This window comes from Abrus precatorius, unplaced genomic scaffold, assembly GCF_003935025.1.
Source record: "Abrus precatorius isolate BTA unplaced genomic scaffold, Abrus_2018 Scaffold9, whole genome shotgun sequence".
In the NCBI taxonomy this organism is placed as follows: Eukaryota; Viridiplantae; Streptophyta; class Magnoliopsida; order Fabales; family Fabaceae; genus Abrus; species Abrus precatorius.
Genome location: NW_020874439.1, coordinates 3,964,941 through 3,981,231, shown reverse-complemented (window position 1 = coordinate 3,981,231; position 16,291 = coordinate 3,964,941). Strand labels below are relative to the sequence as shown.

At 35.9% G+C, this 16,291-nt stretch overlaps 1 protein-coding gene across 1 annotated transcript; it reads right to left on the bottom strand.

Annotated features, from left to right (window-relative positions):
* Window positions 1-448: 448 nt before the first annotated feature.
* On the bottom strand, window positions 449-14,326 carry LOC113849238 (small RNA degrading nuclease 1-like). The gene is made up of 13 exons (XM_027478994.1): window positions 14,279-14,326; window positions 13,544-13,701; window positions 11,209-11,391; window positions 11,023-11,106; window positions 4,625-4,693; window positions 2,734-2,874; window positions 2,487-2,603; window positions 2,338-2,407; window positions 2,067-2,167; window positions 1,655-1,795; window positions 1,459-1,566; window positions 1,174-1,278; window positions 449-893 (listed from the first exon to the last, which is right to left on the bottom strand). The coding sequence occupies exons 2-13, from the start codon at window positions 13,574-13,576 to the stop codon at window positions 525-527; spliced, it is 1,521 nt and encodes a 506-aa protein (XP_027334795.1). The 5' UTR covers window positions 13,577-13,701; window positions 14,279-14,326; the 3' UTR covers window positions 449-524.
* Window positions 14,327-16,291: the final 1,965 nt, after the last annotated feature.

The following is a 16,291-nucleotide window of genomic DNA, read 5'->3' as shown; positions in this document are numbered from 1 at the left end:
TTTTATTAATTTGTATAATTCAAATGAAAGTGTCTTATAAAAAGAATAAGTATATATTAGGTCAAAAGGAAATACTCGTTGGATAGAGAGAACAAGACACGCCTTTAATGACGTCCTAGTACTGCTAAAAACCGTCAAAGGAAATGCTAGACATTCTCAAAAAAGGCCAAAATCCATAATATGTACTAAAACTTAATATTAAAGAAAAGTTTCGAACAATGACAGAAAAATAATTGAAGATAAAATTGCAATAATAACTAATGTTGGTAAAAACGTCAGTTGTTCCCGAACTACATTTTATCAGTCCACTTACTCATTCCTTGAGGACAAAATTTTAGTTCCAAAATAAGAATTGGCAGAATGCCAACAAGTTTTGGAACCTCGACAGTTAATATGACAACTAAATATGGAAGCATCAAAGCTCTAGGTTTCCCCCAAGCGGTTTTCCAAGAAATTACCATAACTTTATAAGATTCACCTGAGAAGGACCACGTCCTTGAATTCAAATGCCAATGATAAATGGTTTACTTACGTTTTTTCAAGGAGGTTATCATTTTATGCAGCATGGAGATTTCAAAATCCTTTTGTGTCATCTGTTTCCTCAATGATTCAATCTCCAACTCACTTTGCTTCAATTGTTGATTCAGTGCTTCAATCTCACTCAAATGGGAGTCAATGTCACACTTGCCAGACCCTGTTGGGGCATCCTCTTCAATTTTTGGATCCACCTTTGCTTTCTTGGAAACATCAATTTCCTCATCCACTTGCAAAGCCCTCTTAGATGGAACCTGGTCCTGGGGTTCATCAATTGCCATTTTCCGAACAAACAGTGTGACAGACATGCCTGAACTTAGCCGATGTGTGACAAGTTTCTGTGGCCGTCCATATGAATCCTTAAAGTAATATACATCACTATTATGAGATTGATAATAGATCCCAAAAGTGAATCAATATACTTCAGTTATATTCAACTGCAATATCAGTTTATCAATAGAAGACTTGTCCACAAAAAATGTCCTCATTTTGCTGAACAAACATTAAAAGTAAGCTATTCATGTATTATGGCAGAGTAGAATCCACATTTGACCAATTTCATTTTTTTCAGCTAATCTGCAAGCAATCTTAAAGTGATATCAACCAGCATCATTAGACATTGTTATATCATATATGTACCTTTTGTTGGATGCCTTTGACATTTACAAAGGCATTATGTGCCTCTTGTGGGTTCTTAAAGATAACTAGGGCAGAATAATTTTGACCTTGACCTTTCCTGGAAGGCTGCAGCAGATTTTACAATGCATCAGAATCCAAGAAGAAAACTACCATGGCAGACTGCCAACAACAGTACCAGTACCACCAGACAAACTTAAATGTCCTATTGAAGACATTCACGCTATTCGCATAATTATCAATGAACCTCTTCATCAAAACATGAGATACTTATAGGACATACTCTACCTTCAGTTCTATATCAAAGAATCCAGGCACAATTTTATGCAGTGTTTCACTGTCCACAGTGTTTGGAATCCTGTGAAGAAGCAGCTTTGCCATCTCACTTTCTGAAACCTAAAATGAGAGAACGGTAATACCGATGACCTTTAGTTACCACAAGTACAATTAAAATGTAGTCTTGGACACGTATAAGTCAGCTTACAGGTTCTTGAACTAATGAAATCCGAAATTCTTTATCAACACCATGTTTGATCTTTGCAAGAGCAAGTTTCATAGCTGCACATGCGTCATCTAGACAATTATGTGGAGCACCCTTTTCCCGAACTTCATATCCTAACACAGCCTGCACAACAAATGGTGATAAATTATAACTTTGAAATCAATCTCTTCCATTTCTGTTCTTCCTCCTTTCCTTATCCAAGTTTGTGTGCTGCAATATCTCAAGTTTCAAAACAAAGGCAAACACAAGTGTACAAGAAAGAGACTTTACTTTCAAAACAATAGGATTTCTCCAAAAGAGTGGCTAACTGATCATTACGCATAATAATGCTTCATAAATTAGATGACATGCAATGGAGAACCTCTATTTTGCAAGTAACTAATTTGCAACTTGCCTGACATAAACTATTCAAAGAAGGTCTCCTGTGAATAGATCCATCCAAGGATTGGAAGATATATGAAGTATCAACCACTCTAACATAATCAAGCTTCAGCACTGCAAACAATTTCAATTAGTAAATCAAATAGAACCATGAAAACAATTTCAAAGAAGCAACCCTTTCGTATACTCAGAAAATGGGAAAAAAGCTCTTTTGTATACTCAAAAACTAACAGTAGATTCAAGAACACAGCGAAATAAACTAAAAAATGTTTTGACAAACTTACCATGTAGATCATTATGTAAACTGTGTCCCACTAATATGGTTCCCTTTGATAACAACTTCTTTATGGATTTCTATGGAAATGCAACATATATCTTAATTATGCACTTGAAAGAATAACACAGGAAAATAACAAAGGGAACCACAAAATACCTGTACATCAGCCAAGGAGCAAGTCACTGTCTCTAGATCTTGAGAAGAGACGCCGGTAACATCTGTTCTGTAATCTGCAATTCCTTTGTCAGGTTTTACAAGTTCATTTAATTTCACCTGAAAAGTTTTGAAAATTATCTATCAACACATCCCAAAAAAGAGAGTAATTTTAAACACAATTATGTGAACCACTTATTTTTTCGTCTGGGGTGGGGTCACATGCAAAAGGAAGAGCATCATAAATTACCTCTAAATTATGGTCTACGACACAGACTTTGACTAATGCATCAGTCCCATCTTCACAGAGAACCATTTCACAATCAACAGCAACCATTTCAGTAGACTTCATCACCTTGGATTTGTTTTTAAGGTTTATAATTACCCAACCCTTCAACAATCAACACCAAAAAAACAATAGAATCAATCAACAATCAGCACCAAAAAAACAATACAATCAATCAGTGATTGCCTTGTTAAACTGATTACCCACAGAATCAAGATATTTATAAACTGAAGCAAATCAATTAGTAAAAGTATATTATAAAAACAAAGAAGACAACATGAACTCAGTATCTCAATCTTCCTCCATACGAGAAAAGTAGGTGACTTGAATGGTCACTTCCCTACTCACCCATTCCATTTTGCCGGAGAGATTACCTTATCTAGCATCTGGCCATTTTTCCAGTGATTGTGCAATAGTATGTTTGTGAGGCTCTTCCCTAGTTGTTTTCTTTTTTTTTTTTGGTCTTTTTCTCTCTAACCCACAATTCACACCCTGTTTTGTTGTTCCAGTCCCCCTTCAATGGCATCTTCCCAACGACAGAAGAAAGGAGCTTCTGCAACTGCTGCTTTTGGCTTGGTAAAGTCCACTAGAGAAAATTTAGACATTGCTTGGCAATGGAATAGACTTAAAGCTATTGAGTGTTACTTGTGACTTATGTTTAAAAAATCACAAGAGGGGGGATTACAAGAGCAAAAAGACACCAAATGGAGGATAAGGGCAGATGAGGGTGCCTATAAGAAAATTCCATTAGAGATCAAGAAGAAGCTCATTGAAGCATAACAACAAAATCTTATTAGACTAGGGTCTAGAGAATCACTTTTAGACTTTAACTTTATCATGTAACAGCATTTTTTGTTTATGTAAGAATCTTGCATTTGTCCCGTCTTGACTCTTGACAGCATGTTATGGCTGTGAAAGTGCTAGTGTGTTTGTCTTTTTGCTCCATGACAATACAGTAGTATCTTTTTTGCTTATGTAAGACTCTTTAGATGTGTCTGTGACTCTATTAGATTGACAGTATATTTTTCTTCTTATGTGACTACCTATGACAGTATATTTTGTCTAATGTAAGACCCATATTGCAGTGTTTTATACTTTTACTTGGAATAATGATTATGTGATTAATTTTGAGAATTTCTTGAGCATTATGTATGCAATTTTGTGTACATAACATAATATATATGTGTATCATACAATTTTTAAATTGAAATCATCCTGCTATAACATTTTAGGGCTATTTGCTGTTATCCAAGATTAACAACTATGGAGAAAATACCCTATCACATATCAATGCAGATATATAGTGGCAGGAAAAAAATTACATAATATCTACCATGATACCCGTCTATCCAATTGTTGGACAGTTCCAAGACATAATTGTCTTCCTCTCTGTCCTTGTTATTATCCCTTGAATTTATATGTTTCTAGTTTATTGTTCTTTGTATACAATATTGGTTTTTCTTATATTTGTTATATTCTACCTTTTGTTTAGTATAATTTTGTAAATTGTATATAGTTAATTTTTATTAACTATCATGCTTTTGTCATAGTCTGCAACACCATCCGCCATATTTTCTATGGTGGATAATTGGATTTGGAACTCAAGCATTTTCATCAAATTATTAAAGAGAAAACCTTTTTTACCCAAAATTTCCCAAGGCACTTCTTTGATGGCATCTTCAACTAGATCAAAATAGATAGACCAATGTCATATTTATGTATTATTTCACAATTCACATGCAGACCAGTTATTGTCTCAGCAGTATACACATTCAAGTATTCAACAACAGCTAATGAGCATTTGAAATGCACATAGGTTGACCTGAAAAATTGAGTACAGATAGTGGGAACAAACCTCATCAATTGATGAAAATGAATAATCCAATGGGTATAATGGATGCCGGAGAGTTACTTGGACTAGCCTCTGTGTGCCAACATAGGAAGGTTACAAAAGTTATAGTAAATTCATCAATGAATGCAGGTGTCAATGAAATTAACACTATTAATTAAGATTTTTACTAATTGGCTTGAAAATCATGTGAATTCCATTATCAATCACAAAATGCAGTAACAATCAACAATAATTGACAGAAAAAAGGCAATAATGTAATATCAGAATAGATGTTTTTCATGAATGATAGAGAATATGCATTATGCCATTATCAGTCTGATAAGAATCAATTTGATATAACAGAAGAAATAAGTACAACGAACGCAGTGTACTAAAATATGTAGTATTGCACGGAAATAAAGATGAATCAGTATGATTCACCGCAAATACAACAGAAAAGAAGAATGCACAGTAAACTATCTTGAGCTAATCGAGGTGCTCAAGGCCTCCCAAATGAAATTACTTCCTACAGTACTCTCCCCCTCTCTCACTCTCGTTACCCCACAATATATCCGGATTTATTTTCTCTCTCCTGATAGTTAGAGCACATATGCATAAATTCACTGCATAACAAGGGAGTGATTCCCTGGTCCCACCCTATTTCTCTTTCTCGCATATACCCTTCCAAACCTTTTATTATTACTACCATTCCCTCCCCCTTCAAAACTATCCTTGTCCTCAAGGATAAAGTTAGGAAATTCTTCCTCAATCTTGTCAACTAGCTCCCAAGAATCTTCAAACTCCAGCAGTCCTGTCCAGTGAATCGGCACTTCTTTCTCTCCATGATCATTCATCTTCCGCGCTACCACTTTCTCAGGGGTCACCTCTAAATGCCATTCGTCATTCAAACAGGCTGGCAGTGGTTGAAAGTGAACTGTTGGTGCCACCGATTTCTTCAACAAAGACACATGAAAGATAGGATGCACCTTACTGTCAATAGGTAGCTTGAGCTTATATGCTACTGCCCCTATCCTCCGTTCTATCTCATAAGGGCCATAATAACGAGGGCTCAATTTCTGATTCACTCTTTTAGCTAAGCTTTTCAGCTTGTATAGTTGTATTTTCAAATACACCATGTCCCCCACTTGATACTCCACCTCTCTTCTATGTTTATTAGCTTCAACTCGCATTACTTCTTGAGCCTTCAGCAACTGTTCCTGCAGTTCTTTTACCATATCATTCCTCTCAGCTGTCAATCAGTTAACTTCCTCCACAGCTGAATGGTGTACATCTCCTCTGATCAACACGGGTGGGTCTCTGCCGTATAGAGCCTGAAAAGGAGTGGTCTTCAAAGCAGCATGATAATTGGTGTTATACCAATATTCTGCCCAACTTAACCACTTAGGCCACATCCTTGGTTTCCTACCTGTCACACACCGAAGATAAGCTTCCAAACACCTGTTTACTACTTCAGTTTACCCGTCCGTTTGAGGATGATAGCAACTGCTGTACTTCAATTTAGTGCCTGCCAGTTTGAATAATTCTGCCCAGAAGGGGCTCAAAAAAACTCGATCTCTGTCCGACACAATAGTACTAGGAAAACCATGCAATTTAACTACCTCTTTGATGAATACTTCAGCTATGTCCTTGGCAGTATAAGGATGGTACACAGCTATGAAATGGGAGTATTTTGTCATCCTATCTACCACCACCATGATAGTATCCACCCCTCTAGCTTTCGGTAGCCCTCCAATGAAGTCCATCGAAATATCACTCCATACTTGAGTAGGAATAGGGAGTGGTTGTAAGAGACCTCCTGGACTCAAAGTTTGGTATTTATTCCTTTGGCAAACTTCACAAGCTTGTACATAAGCTTGAATAATTTTCCTCACTCCTTCCCAATAGACTAAGCCCGCTATTTTTTTGTAAGTTCTAAAGAAACCCGAGTGTCCACCTACTGCAGAATCATGTAACTCAGCAAGTATCCATTGAATTCGTGGTGAATTCTTTGGAATTACAACCCTTCCTTCTTTAAACAGCCTCCCTTTCTTCAACTGGTAACCAGCATGGCTATTTGGATCACTAATTATATCCTGGACGATACTTTTAAGTTTTTCATCAGCCTGCACCTCTTCATCCAGCCCTTCCCACAGCTCACAACTCACTGTGGTAATAGTAGCAAACTGCATTTTCCTTGATAGAGCATCAGCTACGCCATTCTCCTTTCCTGGTTTGTATTTAACTTCAAAATCATACCCCACAATTTGGAGATCCATTTTTGTTGCCCCTCTCCCATAATTCTCTGTTCAGTCAAAAATTTCAGGCTCCTTTGATCGGTGTGTACCTTAAAGTGCCTGCCCAGCAAATAAGGACGCCATTTTTGGACTGCCATAACTACTGCCATGAGCTCGCTCTCATAAACTGACATCTACTGTGCTCTGTCTGTAAGAGTTTGACTCATGAATGCAACAGGTCGGCCTCCTTGCATAAGAACTGCTCCCAACCCTTTTCCTGAGGCATCTATTTCTACAATAAACTCTTTTTCAAAGTCTGGTACTGCTAGAACCGGGATGGTTGTCATAGCGACCTTCAATGACTCAAAAGCTCTTTGGGCCATCTCATTCCATTCAAAGTTGTCCTTCTTTAATAACTGAGTTAAGGGCCAAGCAATCTTCCCATAATCTTTAACAAATTTTCTGTAATAACCAGTGAGCCCCAAAAATCCTCTCAACCCTTTTACATCTTTAGGTGCTGGCCATTTAATCATAGCTTCAATTTTCTTGGGGTCTGCTGCCACCCCTGTTCCAGAAATTAAGTGGCCTAAATATTCAATCTGATCTTGCCCAAATGAGCATTTCTTTTTGTTAACATATAATTGATTCTGCTGTAGCACTCCTAGCACTTCTTTCAAATGCTTCTCATGTAATTCTACACTGCTGCTGTATATGAGTATATCATAAAAAAATACCAACACAAACTGTCTCAAAAATGGTCTCAGAATTTGGTTCATAATTGCCTGAAAGGTTTAGGGTGCATTAGTGAGCCCAAAAGGCATCACTAAGTACTCATAATGGCCTTCATGAATTCTGAAGGCTGTCTTAGCAATATCTTCCTCTTTCATGCGAACTTGATGGTAACCCGACTTTAAATCCAGCTTGGAAAAAATATTAGCTTCCCCCAATTCATCTAATAACTCATCAATTACTGGGATAAGAAACTTATTAGGTATTGTAACTTTATTTAGTGCCCTGTAATCCGTACAAAACCTCCATCCTTTTTCTTAACTAAAATAACAGGACTCGAAAAAGGACTTGTACTATGCCTAACAATACCAGCATGCAACATCTCTTTCACTATCTTCTCAATTTCATTTTTTTGATAATAAGGGTACCTGTATAGCCTGATGTTGGGGATTGCTGCCCCTGGTTTGTGTTCAATAGCATGGTCATGTTCCCTCTTGGGTGGTAGTCCATTAGGCATTTGAAAGACCTCCTCAAACTCTGACAGCAATTGGGTCCACACAGAATCATTCTGTTCGGTCATCAGCATAGACTCTGCTTCTTTCTGGCACTTCACTAAATACCCCACCCCTTCATTCTGGAGTGCCTTCATCATTGCCTTCCATGATACATGCACTGTACTCAATGCTGGATCACCATGAATGACAAACTGTTGTCCTGCACATTGTCATTTCAGACTCAGATTTCTGAAATTGGCTTCAATGTTACCTAAACTAGCTAGCCACTCTATTCCCAACACCATCTCCATGCCTCCTAATTCCATCAAGAAAAAATGTTGTTGAAACTTTACTCCTTGTACCATAAACTCTATATCTCTTCACACCCCCTTATTTCTTACCATTTCACCCAAACCAACTTCTATCATATATATTGGAGTGTCCATCATTTCAATTTCCAACTCAGCTACTAACCGAGGGGCAATAAAGTTGCTTGTTGTTCCTAAATCAATGAGTCAAAACCCTCCTCCCTTTAATCTCACCCCACACCTTGAAAGATTTATTTGAAGTAAGTCCCTCTCTACTTTGCAATGACAAGTGTAATGTTTTCAGTTCTCCAAACTCCTCAACTTCCATATCATTTTTCTCTTCTACTTCATTTTCCTCGGATTCCTCCCCTCTTTCACACAACATCAGCTTCATGTGCCTAAATTTGCACATATGTTCTCAATTCCACTTTTCACCACATTTGAAACACAATCCCTTATTACTCCTCTCTTCTAACTCAGTTGTATTCATTCTTTTCTCCCGAATTCATTCCCGCCTTACCTCCTCCTCTCCTGTTTGTTCTTTCTTCCCAAGTGCTACGGAACTTTGAGCTATTTCCCTTCCAATCCATTTTCTCTTTTACCTGACTCCCCTTCTTATACACTGCTAAATTCTTCTCCTCTATCAGTAAAGCACGATCCATGAGATTTACTAGATCTACATAATCATACAGTTTCAGCTCTGCTTGTAATTCCTCCTTGAGCCCATTGAGGAAAATACTATCCAACATTACACGTTCCTCTCTGTCCAGAGTTGCCACATGAAGTTCAAATTTCTCCCTATACTCCATTACTGTCCCTTCCTGCTTCAAACTAAGCAACGGACCTAATGGGTTGTTAATTAGGCCAGGGCAGAACCTTCGTTTCACTGCCACCTTAAATTCCTCCCACGTACGTGATTGCGCTTGATCCTCCCACCACTGAAACTAGTTCAGGGCCTTGTCTTCAAGCGCGATTACCACTGCATCTAACTTGTCCCTTTCGCGCACGCCATTGATGCGGAAATACCTCTCCTCGCACACGACCCACCCATACGCATAATCACCCAAGAAAACTGGAATCTCCATTTTACGTTGTCCTCCTCTATAGATCGCCGTCGAACTCCCACTTCATACCGACTGTGATCGCAAACGTCGGGGGGGTGTCGCTTCATCATCAGTGACATCGCCATCACCTCGTCTTCGACTAGGTGCTCTGCATCGGCGCGTACGAAAGGTGAACTCGTTCATCTTACGGAGCATCTCAGCCATGGTTGTTTCCATGCCTCCGAACCTCTGTTCCAAAGCATCAATTTTCCCTCGCGTCAGTACCATGCACAACCCCAGGAATGACGTGCTTTGATACCAAATTGATAAGAATCAATTTGATATAACAAAAGAAATAAGTACAACGAACGCAGTGTACTGAAATATGTAGTATTGCACGGAAATAAAGATGAATCAGTATGATTCACCGCAAATACAGCAGAAAAGAAGAATGCACAGTAAACTATCTTGAGCTATTCGAGGTGCTCAGGGTCTCCCAAATGGAATTACTTCCCACAGTACTCTCCCCCTCTCTCACTCTCGTTACCCCACAATATATCCGGATTTATTTTCTTTCTCCTGACAATTAGCGCACATACGCATAAATTCACTGCATAACAAGGGAGTGATTCCCTAGTCCCACCTAATTCTCTTTCTCGCATATACCCTTCCAAACCTTTTATTATTACTACCACAGTTGCAGTCTCTTTAATATAGGTTTCAAAGTTATCAAATCTCAGATAGCAGCGTGTAGCGACTGACGCCAAAAATGCCATAGCAATATAGCACATGGCAGGATGACTGCTATTTAGAAATTTTATGTACAGATTAAATAATTTATACTATATTCATAAATGCTAAAAGATTTAAAAGAAAAATTAAAAATCCATGACATATTCATTATTAAAAATAAAAAGCCACAGCTCTTAAGTAAAACATAAAAGTAAATAACAATAAAAGTACAAAAAAAATGCCCCAAGACAGTGCTTTTTTAGGACAAAAAATGAATTTTTTTTTTTTTAAATTTCACTCTAGCGCTGCTAAATTGTAGTCACTAAGGACGCTATTTAAAAGTAAAACCACTTCACTATTCAAATTGTACAGTGGCCTGTGGCTGCTTCACTACAGCCCGCTATTGATAACTATGTTAGGTTCTACATTCAGATTTAATTACAGCAACATGACATATTCAACTTGTGCACCACTTTCAAAATGGCATGACAATTTAGATGAAATAACTCAGGAAAACACGAATTCATAAAATTATAAGACTATAACTATGTAACTAGTAAATAAAAATTAATGCATAACGTACCCATAATTGTAATTAGCAATTAAAACAGTGTCTGCCCAGACAAAATTCAATAAATTTGTTGAGTCACTTAAGGAAATAAGAATTAAAGGTTCATAGAAAGCCCATACCCCTTGCAGCATGCCATGTATAAACTTTAGGGGTAAGGAAATTAAGTTTTCAATAGGAAACTTACAAAATGATTATTAATAGTTGAGCCATAACTCAATTGCTTTACACAAATCTGTTATGTCAATTACAACATAGTAGTAGCAGTACTAAACCATCTAGACTCCAGCAGAACAATCACCACTAAAATATACCTGCTCAGGGGAATCATGAGATTTATCTTTCAGTTGCTCCAATGTGTATTGGTTTGAATGATGCCGTATGATGTTATAAAAAAACTGAGAACAGGGAGGAAATGGATGAATCATGAACTCATATCTTGTGTGTGTGTGTGTGCGCGCGCGCATTGTGCGTGTATCAAGCACTGAAAAGTTATTTACCTTCAAATCTTCCTCCTTTGAAAATGTCTTTAGAAATGCAGCCAATGTCTCATGGGATCTCTTTGCTGGGTCACTCAAACCAGCTCCAAACTTTTTGTCATAACTGTTCAAGAATTCTTTCCAGTCTCCCAGTTTACCCTTCAGGCCCCTTTTTTGTGACAATTTTACCATATCAACCAGCACCTACCCACATGGAAGCACAAGTTATCTTGCTGGAGCAGAGAAAAAAAGAAGAATGTAAAGCAAAACAAAATACTAACGAACACTCACTAGATTTCCCTATCTGAACCAGTAGATATATACATCAAAAAATTCCCAAATACATCATAATTTATCTATATTACTGATGAAATCACTAGTTTGATTATCATCACCCACAGATAAACAGAGAAGTTGTAAAGATTTTTTGCAAGCATATGAATATAAAACTAATTTTCATGAACTAATTTGTTAAGTTCATAGAAAATGTAGTCGTCCATACATTAAATAAATTTAAAAGTAAAAGCACATAATCTAATGATGATTGACTTTTCCATGCTGCCCTTGAAACTATAAGGGGAAACAAATAACTAAACCAAGAGTGTGCATGTGTCAGAGACCAAAACAAAGATGTGAAAAGTATTACTCACAAAAAGAAAATACTGCAGAAATCTTTTTTGCAAAACCCAGAGCAAAGCTCCTACAGGAGATTGAGCTTGATATTTTGGCTGTTTACAAAAATCACATTCTTTTACATAGGGTGAAAGTTTTGGCCACATTTGAAACACAACCCCTTTTGCTTCCTCTCCATTAGTTCACTATATAATAAGTGGTGCATTCCTTGGTCTTTCCCATTATTGACTCGCATTTCTCCTGCCCCAACTTTGCCCAAACTTGAACCACCAAACTTTCCTTCTTCCTTTCAAAACTCCTTGTTTTGTGTTCCACTTGAATTTCCACCAAGTCACACCGTAGGCAAAGGCTCTATTCCAAAATGTGGAAACAGAGGATGAGAGTAACCCCCATTTACTATATTTGAACTCTTCCTATATGTTATTTTTATACTGCACATCCCCTAACAAGTCAACCTCAATTGCTCTCGCTAACTCGATCACCCTTACCTTGTTATTAGGTTTATGAATACGAACCTTTCGTCAAATCTATGCTTAAAGACCATGCATAAAGTAGGCCATGAATTGCTGCTCTGCCATTTTTGGAACTTGAGAAACTATATTCAAACTCTGATATGTGAATTCATAGTCCCATCCTATTGAATTTCTGCCAAACTCTCATAAGGATTCTTCATTAGAGCCCCTCCATACCTCTGAAGTAGTGCTACTTTCAGGTTATCCCATGATGGTTTTGGCTCATTTTCTATCCATAGATTGAACCAATGAACCGTAGGCCCCTCCATGGAGATTTTGGCTAGTCGCACCTTTATCTCTAGCCAAGTGTCTTGAACTTCAAAATATGTCTTAACTCGAGAAACCCGCGCACCTAAGCCAGTGCCGTCCAAACCCCACAAGCTCAACCTTCTTTACTGTAGATGAAAACTATGCCAGTCTTTGGCTTTCGATAGAATTTTCAGGTGTTTGTTGACTTGATGAAGCTCATCAATGCAATGCCACCAAACCCCATGACGAAGTTGGACTAGACTTGTCCACTGAGGTTCATGGGACCTAAGAGAATGGGTTCAAATAGAAGAGGAGGTGAGCAGAATTTTTTTATTTTTACCTCATTTGGTTCAGACATTTGGAGGGTAAGCAAGGGGAAATGAGGGGGCTAAAATCCCTCTCCTCCCACTTTTATCTCTCCTCCAATATTAGTGTATTTTGGATTAGAAGGAAGGCAAAGTGAATTAAAACTTTAAAATTGTGCTGAAAAACATAGTCCTTGAGGTTTCATTTATCTTCCCCTCTCCTCCATTAAAACTTATAAGGGTATAATAATATCATATTACTACTATTGTTTCCCCCCTCCCCTTCAACCAAACAAAACAAGGAGACTCTTCATTATAACTTATCACACCCTGTTTGAGAACTCGGTATCTCAAAGTCACTTTGGGCCTCAACTCAACCAAGTCAAGTCAAACTCAAAACTTTCAGGTGGCTATTTTCTCCAATCACAACCTTTGAATCAGAGACCTTGCTTAAGGAACTCCTTGCCAATTAAACCAGCGAGCATTGGTAAAAAAGAACAAACAGGGTAGACTATGTTTTGTGTGAACCTAAGATTCGAAATATTCAAATGGTTCTACACTCGTAGAATAACTAACCTATGCCGTAATGTGTCTCTTTTGTTTTCAAATATTAATAACTTCTTGCAAAGAAGAAAGCAACGAAGCAAAAGAAGTTACCTTTTTGTCTGCAATGTCAATCTTGGCGTCCATTTTAAGTAGCTACTGAGAAGAAAGGAAAGGGCTTGCGACTTGTGACTGCCAGCCGACACTAACTGCCCCAACTCAATTTCCTCTAGGTTTTCAAGGGGCTATTTCTGCAGGTTTCATTAATCCACCTATCAAAATCCAAAAGGTGAAAAGCATGAACATATACCATCTTTCCTATTTGAACATTGAACTTACTTCTACAACTTATAAGCACAAAACCTAAAGAGAAGAACATTCAAATAGCACTTTTAATGTTCTAAAATGACAACAGGTTCATGTAATGAAGTGAATTCAACATTTTCAAAGTAGCAAAGCAAGCACAAAGGGAAAGAGAAGTTGACCACAAGCATAAAAACCCTATAAGAAAAAGATATTGTCCACCAAGACATCTTTTCAGAACTCATAGTTGGTTAGCACCACGTGAAATAGATGCTTTTCAGCTACAGAGACAAAAACAGACAGGAAACCTATGTTGCACTATAATTTACCCAAAAAAATAAATATATTCCATGAATTTAGGGTTTGAATTTGGGCTCTCCGATCTCTAGTAACCGTGAATTATCAGAATTCCCGATGTTTAGTTGAAAGTAAAGCCGAAGAAGATCCATTTGGGGTCAATAATGCAATTACTAATGTCGAAACTCAATTGGAGCAACACGAATCAGAATTGAAAATTTGAAAAAAGGAGAAGAAAAGAGAGGATACCAGAACGGGAACTCTGGGAGGCGGGGAACGAAAAAGTTTCGAAGTGGTAGCAATAACTTAAAAATTTTACCATATGTAGAGCTGTCAAAAAGCTAGCTGGCCTAACCCTAGCCCACGTGTGTTAAATTTTTTTTTTTTATGAAACTAAAAATACATAACTGTATTTATATAAATCAAAAATATATTCAAGTCAAAAAGAGGATTTGCATGAAAATAAAATTATTGAAGGATCCCATAAAAAATATCATTTTCTAAACTGCTCAACAAGAGAATTATAATATTTTTCTCTTTTATTTTTTTTTATTTCATTATATATTATCTTCTTTTCCTTTCAATTAAATATAGAAAGCGATCTAATTTGAATATATGAATACAAAATCAGCAATAACGTTAATGTTTTACACATGACATTTTTCAAAGTTTCTTTGTCTAATAAGCAAAGAGATAAGATGACTTAGCAGAATAAAATAATTTATGTAAATTTCACTTAAGCTATATTTTTTTCACTTAAGCAAAAGTTATAAAAAAAATAGTTCACTGAATGAATATTTCTTTAGTGATCATTAATTCATTTAAGCCACACAAGATATTCTAATTTTTGCTTAAGTGAAAAAAGTATGGCTTAAACTAAGATTTAGTATTATATTTTTGTTTAAGTCAAATTATTATGGCTCAAGTGAAATTAACTTAACTTAAGCTAAAAATAATCCCTTCAGCGAATATTGATGAATTTTGTATGTTCATCACTTTATAAAATTAGCTTAAGTGAATATGGTATAACCTAAGCAAAAATTACAAGATTTTTTTTTTTTGCAATTTTTAGCGTTCACTATATCTTTTTAGTCATTATTCATGTTCTAATATATGTTATCGGTTTCTAAGGGAATTGTGATGAATATATAATATTTACAAATTTAATTGGTTCCAATTTACAAATATCACAATTTAAAATATGACAATGTAAAGAAAGTATGATTATTTAAGTTGTTAGATATGAGAAACATGTTCGCATTTTATTTAGAAGCAGAAAATAACAACAAAGAATTAAAGTAAGATAAAGAAAAATTGAACAAAGTTTCTACGATACTCTTCTAAGGAGGGATTACTTGATTTCATTCTATCTCTTGTTTTTTATCCTTTCAAACTTTTCTCACTTAAATTTCAATTACAAGTACTAAATTTATCAAACTAGTTGTTAGAAATACAAAGAAAATACTTGAACTAACTTTAGAAACAAAGACGAAAGGAGTGATTTTAAGATAATAGGATTGAGTTTTATATAAATGAAAAATGGAACTTAATTTCATAACAATTACGGTTATATTTTTAAAAGATATTTTCTTTAAAGAAAATTACTTTTAAAACTTATTTTAAATATATAATACTTAGAAATCCTTATCCTACAAAAGTTTTTAAAATTAAATTATAAATATTATAACTTTTAAAACATATCATAAAAGACTATTTTGTTAACTTATTTATAAGTCATATAATACACTAACTCACTTTAGCTGTCACCATTTGTTATTTCAAATTATTTTTCTTTACTAAAGCTTTAAAGGATAAACTTTATTCTTCTCGTTATTTTATCAAGCTTCCCATCATAAAAACAAATAAAAAAAAGAAACAAGAAGCTTGATTGACTCAAAAAGATAAACTTTATCCTTCTTGTTATTTTCTCAAGCTTCACATCATAAAAACAAATAGAAAAAGGAAAAAGAATGAAACTTGATTGACTAAAATTTACTATCTACTTCATTTTTTTTATACAATGTCTGATGTGTCTTCTTGTTCACAGAGTATATATATATGATGTATTTTTTCGTTTACAAGACCACTCCTTTGCATATTTTTATTTTTTATTAATTTATTTAGTTCTCTTCTTTGTTCATTTACGTTTGATTAATGGAATCAATAGAACTATCAATATAGTAAGAACCATACAATCCTTTATTGATAACTTCAAAAGTTTAGTTAATCATACGTCTTAAGGAGTGATTCAACAAATGCACT

Coding starts and splice junctions, on each gene's coding strand:
- LOC113849238 (XM_027478994.1), bottom strand. CDS start 13,576: ATGGACGCCAAGATTGACATTGCAGACAAAAAG. Junction 2,168..2,337: donor TTTACATAATGATCTACATG/GTAAGTTTGTCA, acceptor AATTGTTTGCAG/TGCTGAAGCTTGATTATGTT. Junction 1,567..1,654: donor TTTCATTAGTTCAAGAACCT/GTAAGCTGACTT, acceptor CTCTCATTTTAG/GTTTCAGAAAGTGAGATGGC.